Here is a 7745-nt window from a genome sequence, read left to right as displayed (position 1 = left end):
TCTGTTTTCCTGGGAGAAGAGATATAAGAGTAGAGAGCCCTGTTAATGTGCTTCTGGAGTCTCTCCCCATGAGTATTTTTAGGCATGAAGAAATGGCATGAAGAGATATCCTTCCGGATGAGAGGAGTGGACAGAGAACGGCCCCGAACTATTTGATCACACGGAATCTAACTATGAAACGGGCCGGTTTAATTTGACGCTGTATCATTTGGTTTTCATAGGGATGAACAATTCAGCTCCTTTATTCGGGCTGGTCACTGGCTTTAAAAATAAGATGCTCTACCTTTACTAAAAGCCAAAAATGCCCATGAGAGAATGATCGCTGGCAGAAATTGTCACTCCTTTAGCACGGCACAGCAAAGACTTGGGCAAGGGTCCTATTTCCTCGTCCTGATTCCTATATTCATGCACAGGCTCATACTCGAGCTAATACGATGCTTCTTTTTCGTGATACACACACAGGTAAAACATCTATAAAAGAGAACTGAACTGCAGGACGTTTCTACTTGTTTTTAAATTGCTAGTGAGCATACCCCCAACCCTGCAGGTGATAAAACTCAACCAGCGGTCAGGTCCCCTCTTTGCGAGGTGAGTCACAGCAAGGGAAAGGAAGTCCTCTCAGAAGAAAAATCGTCCTTGCCTTGCATACCTGGAGTCGTCAGTTACGAAGAAATAGACACACACGAACAGACCGCGCGCATGCGCACGCGCACACAGGCGCGCTCAGACCCGGAGGTCCTCGGATCGCGGCTGCTCAGACGTGGAGCGCCGCTCGGGAACATATTATTTCACTCAATACTTCGCCTCCTTGCTCCTAGCACAGGCCAGGCACACAGTAGGTCCTCAATGAAAACGGACTGAATTCATACACGAGTGGAACAGACAGATCCATAAGCATACAGAGTCACCGGCAGGAAGCGACAGAAGTACACACGGTGGCTCTAAAAGTTACAGACGCTCTCTCGGTGCCGCCGAGCCTCGGCTGAGCCTGCGATCGCGTCGGCCCGCCCCTTCTCTCCCCGAGTCCCCGCTGTTTTTCCTCTCATTTACTGCTGTGCTTCGGTTTATGGGATAGACTGGGATTTTTAGGGTCGATTCTTTTGGCTCAGGAGGAATGTTCGTGGGAGGAGAAGGGAGAGAAATTGAAGAGCAGTTGGTATTTGATAGCAGGAAACGAAAACATCCCTCCAGAAATTTAGTTACAGCTTGGCTTTCCTGTCCCTTCACTTAGCCTGCGACGTATGGATGAGACACAGAAGCCATCGCCACTCGCACTGAACAGATGAGAAAACTAAGTCTCTGGGCCAGAATGCTTTGTCCCCGCACCGCAGGATGCTGTTTGTGTAAACGGAACACGTGATTTGCTAACAGCTTTTTGCAGTGTGCGCAGAGAGGACGGCGCTATGAGTGCCGCTCAGCTTATGGGGTGTCAACTCCCCAGGGGAGGCCCTGCATCCGGTTCCGCTGAGCTCGTTCCCAGTTCTAGAACTGGGACGCCCTCACGGTATCGGCGCTGCTGCGATCCTCGAGGCGAGGCACACGGATTAGTGAAGTGAGGTCCAACTGGGACCCCAAGACTTCTTTGAGGAATCCCTTCCGCAGCAAAACGTTAGCTTCTGGACCCCAGTTTGCCAAGGAAGGGTTACGCGGCCAATGGACTGCAGCCCCCAGTGGCTTCCTAAATTCTGCTTCTGAAAGCAGGTGGCCCGGTGAGTGAGGGAGGGAGGGGACAGCGAAAAAACATAGAAAAAAAATTTTTTTTTTCAATTTGGAACTCAGGTCATTTCCCTAGCTATAGTTCATACCTTGTCCCAGAGACTCTCTTGGCCTAAAACAACGTCACCTAGAATGAAGATGTACTTTACGGTTTGTCCAGGAATAAGTGCAAAGCGTAGTACAGCCAAAGTCGCTGCATGGTCATTCACCACTGACTCAGTTTTGAGGTTACCACTAACTGACTATAGGACCTTGGAAGGGTCCCTTTTCCCTCTCTTGATAACATGAAACAGGCGAAACTATAAAATCATTAAAATCACTTTCATCTCTAGGAGTCTTGAACGACATCTGGATTTCATCCATAATATATTTGCAGAGTCTTTCATACAAAGGGAAAAGTATTATCACTAAGCAAGAACTTAACCAAATTAATGATCTCTCTTCCTTCTCCTTTATCGTAGTAACTGACTAACATCTCTTCTATCTGGAATCATTTGGTTTCCTCTTTGTTTTCCAAAGCCCTTCGAAAAACCAAAGCTCTTAATGTAGAGAGCTGCTGCTTTTGCAAGCCACACGTGACTTGCATAAATAACATGCTTATGCACATCTGTATATTCATGTACACGTAAATGCATAGGTCAATATGTGTATGCGCACAGGGTTTCTGAATTATCTTTGTATATATGTCACAATCACATAAAGCATTGAACAGACTAAAACATACAAATATGTACATATGACACGTTTCTCGAAGTAGAACGACAACTTTAAATTTTTAAATGATACACAATAGTGATGGAAGTGGTTGAGGTTTCCTAAGATAGATATGGAAGATATCGCCTAAAAACAGGACGGCGACTCATCTATACCGTTTGGACTGGGATCTGAGACAGGGGATGCGATGAACAGCCTCGAGGTTGCTTTCAACCCACCTCTCCCGCCTAATTATCAACTTCCCCAAATAAGGCTCGGCCGACGTACGATCACTGTGTTGCTAGTATTTCCTGCCTATTTATTCTACGCCAACATGGCTGAAGTTTGCGTGGTTCTTAATAATAACGAATTAAAACAAAATATGGTATTTGGTCCCACCACCCCCACTCCTCCGCACAAGGCTTGATTCCCCCCTGAAGCATCTCTGCAAAGTGGTCGCCCCACCTGTTCTTCAACTGCAGCCCATTCCATTTCCGGACCCTGTCGTAAGGTTTTTCCTTCTAAGAAACTCCGTATCTGTCTCCGTGTAGCTCTGATGCATTGGGTATAATTAGAAATGTATAATCTTCGGGTTCTAAACGACCTTAACGCCTCTTAATAAAATGTCCCAATGTGATGCTTGACTCCTCAATTAGGAAAATGGACACAAAGTCTTCAGATGACATGCTACAAGGCACAGGAAGTTGGCGGTAGAGCCGGCACAGAATCTGGCAAGCGCGCCGGATGGAGATGTGCTGTGGGTGGCTGGAGTTTCGAGACAGAGCATTCTGAGGGTGTCAGACATCTTCGCTCATTGTCTAGTGAGCATATGGCCCTGTGGATGCCTTTTCGGTGTTTGGTTGACAGTAGAAGTGCGTAAGGGACACCTACCTGGGCCTGCTCCAAGGTAGTCCTTTGTTCCTACACTACAGCTCAGGTGACTGAATAACACAGAGAACACAAACTCCTATCCATCTCCTCCTCAAATTCTGCAAACATTACACTCAGCTCTTCGACACTGTTGACGTCCAGCAGCAAAATTACATCCATGACCTACAATAAGTCTCACAAAAAACGCTGCTGTGAAACCTCTGGCAAAATACAAACATTCTTCCTCATGTTGAAGGAGATAAGTCTACACTCTGGAGCTGTAAACACTGCATGTTTAAATGTCTGACATCGCTCCTATTGGGACAGCCCCCAAACCCTAGACTGCCACACGATAGGCTGGCATGAGGTCCTCAGCAACCTGGCTCTGGAATCCCTGACAGAGGGTGCTCTTCGTCTCCGCACACTCCCCCTTCCTATTAATTCCGGTCAGCCCCGTTGGGGCTGCCATGCAGTGTCAGTTGAGGTCAATGTCTGCTTAGGCTTCTTTCAATTGGTTCACTCTGAAAAATCCTCTTTGGAGCAGAGGAAGTTACCCACCATCTGTGGCGCTGCATCGTTCAAATGAGGAGCGTGTCGAGCCGTCTTTTTTGTGAACCTACACAGAAGACTGAAGGATGTAGGATTTCTCATACTCTATGAATAGATTATTAATGCAGGACTTACATGAACAAAACTCAAAAGCGTTACTGAGGTATGTAAAGACGACTCGAATTAAATGGAAGGATGTAAGTGTTCCCGGATGGGAAGGTGTACCGTTGCCAAGGATGTCAGTTTCCCCCCCAATTAAATCTATACATTTAAAATGACCCAAACAAAATCTTGACAAAATAATCGCAAGTTCATCTGAAGGAATCAAATGCGAGGTATCACGGAGATATTTTTGAGGAAGAGTAATAACGTTTTTCCTACCAGACATTTCAGTATTTTAACGCCATAATAATTATAACCGTTTGGTACTGACTCCAGTATAGACTGATCAGCGGAAGAGACCAGAAACGCCCAAAACGCGCTCCATATATGGAATACATCATTCTAAATTTGAGATCAGTATGCACCGTGAAGAAACGATGACTTATTCACTAAATGGTGTCAGAACAAATGATTAATCATTTGGAAAAGACAATAAAGTTAAATTACTAGTTGAAACCAAAATAAATTCCAGATGGATTAGAGCTGTCAATGAAAAAACAAAAAACAAAAGTCACTGAAGTATTCATGGAAAATATAGAGAGAATTAAACATTTTTCGAAGGTAGAAAAGGGCTGCCCTTTTTGAAGCATGGCAACGAAGAAAACGTAAGTGAACATCTTGATAGACTCGACTAGAAAACATTTCAACTTTCTCATGTGAAATATACATAATAGTAAAATTTAAAGACAACCACAGATGAAGAAAACCATACTGGCATGAAGTATGTAAAACCAGTAGTCGACTTCTGTGACATAGGAACATCAACAGTACAATAGAAAAATGGGAAACAGACATGAATAGGCAATCAAAGAAATACAATTGATCAATAAATATATGAAAGCTGTTCAATTTCACTAGAAATCATGGAAATACAAATTAAAGAAAACATCAGTCTCAAAAGTTAGACTGGTAAAGATTAAATATTAAGCATTGCTCAAGGAGGTGTAGCTGGTTGGGAGCATAAACTTTTTTGGAGAGCGATTTGCAACATATTGAAAAAATTAGGATATGCATAACCTTTAAGCAGTATTTCCACTTCTTGAAATGTTTTATAAGAAAATAATCGGTTAGGCACACACAAAAAAAGAAGTGTCATATAGCATAATTTAAACAGAATATTGGAAAAATTTTCACTGTCTCACATCAGTGGAATGATTAAATAAGTTATCTCATATTCATGCAAGGGAAGGCTGTGCAGTCAGTATCTGTTGTTGTTTTTTTTTTTTTAACTTGGAAGGATGTTCACAATATACTGTTTTGTTAACGACCTCAAAAAAGAAGTTACTAGACAACGTATTTTATCGAGTCCCACTTTGACTACGTAAGGCTTTAGAGCACTCGTATTTATGGTTTTTCTCTTTTTCTCTTACAGTGGACTTCCCCCCCCCCACAAGTGAAACATTACAGAGGCCCTGCATATAGAAAACAGATCAAATTAGACATGATGAGCCTAAAGAAGGCACAGGACACGCGGGGCTCCTGCTAGACCTCTGCTTGCCACCCCTGCTCTGCAGCCTTAGCATGTGTCACACCTCAGAGAAACCCCAGGACTCCCCGAGGTCGGTGGAAGAGTTCAGAGACCTACAGACTTAGCCCACCCCCCATAGGTCCTTTTTCACCCATTCAGAATCTGAGACTCAGAGGTGGAAGAAACTTGCTTAAGGCCACACCGTTAGTCGATGTCAAAATAGGGACAAGAATGCAGGACTCCTTATTCCTAGTCTGGCAGTTAGTTCAGTGCTATTTTTACTAGAGATAACGAATGTGACAATAACATATAAAGCATATAAAACAGTACACAGATCTTATCTATTGTTATTGTTTAAATAACAAATTCCTCGAATGGCAAGAGGCAAGGACGTCCACGATGATCTAGTCTAACGCTCTCATTTTACAGATGGGGAAGCGGAGACCCAGGAAGCAGAAATGGACCTGACCAAGGCGGCGGTGGCATTGAAACTACTGGGTCTCCTTGCCCACTAGTCTCTGCGCATCTGCTTTATTATTTCAGAATCGTTTTCATCTTATGTCACTGGGCATTTCTTCAAAGCAGGGAGGGTATGGACCACGACTCTCAATTTATATATGAGGACGCCTGACACAGAGTGCGTACTGACACCAAACAACGCAGCCCAGCTTCAGGCCAGGCTGCCATGTGGTTTCTACTTAACCGCTGACCGAGCGGATGTTTTATTTGCCCCTCTCCTGACTTACCTGCCCTGTGTGTCGTACATTGACCCACTGCCTCTTCAGAGTGTCAGGGACGAGTGACACTTGACTCCCCTGGGGAGAGCAACGGAGGGAGGGGGTAACCCACTGTGCTTTGACTGGCTGCTATTCAAGGTGTCTTCGAAGCTATGACCTCGTTTAATTCTTGTCAAAACTCTTCCAGGAAGCTACTATTCCTAATTTCGAGTTGAGGAAAACAAGGCTCAGAGAGGCTGAGTGACTCACCTACAGTCACCAGCTAGTAAGTGGCAGAGGCAGGGCCAGGAGACAGGTGCAGATGGACTGCCACGATGATCTGATGCTTGCCCTTGTTAACGTGACGTCTCCCCCGCTGTGGGCCCTGACGCTACGACGCGAAGACAGAGCCCGCTTCCACTTCTGTCCTGGCTCCCCGGCCCCACATGTCGAAGGGAGTGTGGCGGCACGGGCAGAGCGGTGGCTTCAGCGGCCCTCACAGGGTACCTCCGCTGAGCGCCTCGGAGCCCGCCCGCGTACAAGCCCAGGAGGACCGAAGCCGGCCCGCATCCCTGCGCTGCCTTCCGATCGCAACCCCCTGGACTCCAAGGGCTCCCCTCGAAAGCCGACACACTACCTGACACCAAGGAGAAGCTAAGGGCCTGTCTTCCGAGTGACCCGAGGAGACGGGAACAAGCCCAAGGCCTATTCACAGTCATGTGCCCTGTGGACATAACTTTCCCTGAGCTCAGGGTGGCCTAGACCAGCTGGCCTCACTGCCTAAGGGCGTCTTCCTCTGAAAAGCAATGTCAAGCACTGTTGATTCCCAGTACATTTTCTCTCCCGGGAAACCATTCTTAGGCCTGTCCAACGGGCTAGACAGCTCAAGTCCCACAATCTGTCCCCTGACAAAAGACAGGTATTCTGGGAAGAGGATGTAGAATGTAACAGAGTCCCTGTGATTCCAAAAGCGTGACCACTCCCCCATTTGCCCCCCGTCCAGAAAGGCAGGGGTGGGTAACCCAGGAGCATGGAAGCAGCCAGGCTCTCCAGCTAACGCGGTATAGGCTGGCTTCTTCGGCCTGGTTATAAAGCCATGATTGTTTGTGTTCCTTGTGACCTTACGATTAGCTCTGGTGAGAGGAGGCAAGAACCAACTCCTAGCTCCTCTTCTTGGTTTTCGGCACCTTCCATAATCTGGCCCGAGCGCCATAAGATAAAAACTTAGAGCACTGGGCTGGCGCTCAGGAGAGCAGGTGTCAAATCCCAGCTGCAGCTGGCCTCAGGAAGTCTGGGCCTTGATTCCTTGTCTGAAAAATGAGCTAAAAATAATGGAGTTGTCTCCTTCACTGAGTTATACAAAACACATGATGGAGAATGCAATACATTCGGATTCGGTCCACAGATTAAGACGATCATGCGTAGACGCTGAAACGTTTATTACCTGTTCCTAGCTCCTTGTTAACTGGAAAGGAAGGGCGGTATGGCGGCGAGGGCACTGACTCGGGAGGCGGAGGGACGGGGTTACGAACCCCACCACTGTGGCATAACAGTTGTGGCACAGAACCTCT

At 46.3% G+C, this 7745-nt stretch overlaps 1 protein-coding gene across 1 annotated transcript in view; it reads right to left on the bottom strand.

Moving 5' to 3' along the window:
• AR (androgen receptor) overlaps window positions 1–7745 on the bottom strand; it is a 78563-nt gene that overhangs the window by 25284 nt on the left and 45534 nt on the right. The window contains exon 4 of the mRNA XM_015586734.1: window positions 2291–2312. Coding sequence (XP_015442220.1) covers window positions 2291–2312 — 22 coding nt within the window. The remainder of the gene's footprint in view (window positions 1–2290; window positions 2313–7745) is intronic.

Source organism: Pteropus alecto, unplaced genomic scaffold (assembly GCF_000325575.1).
Source record: "Pteropus alecto unplaced genomic scaffold, ASM32557v1 scaffold312, whole genome shotgun sequence".
NCBI classification, from domain to species: domain Eukaryota; kingdom Metazoa; phylum Chordata; class Mammalia; order Chiroptera; family Pteropodidae; genus Pteropus; species Pteropus alecto.
Note: the sequence above shows the minus strand (reverse complement) of the source record. Positions and strands in the feature narration are given on the sequence as shown.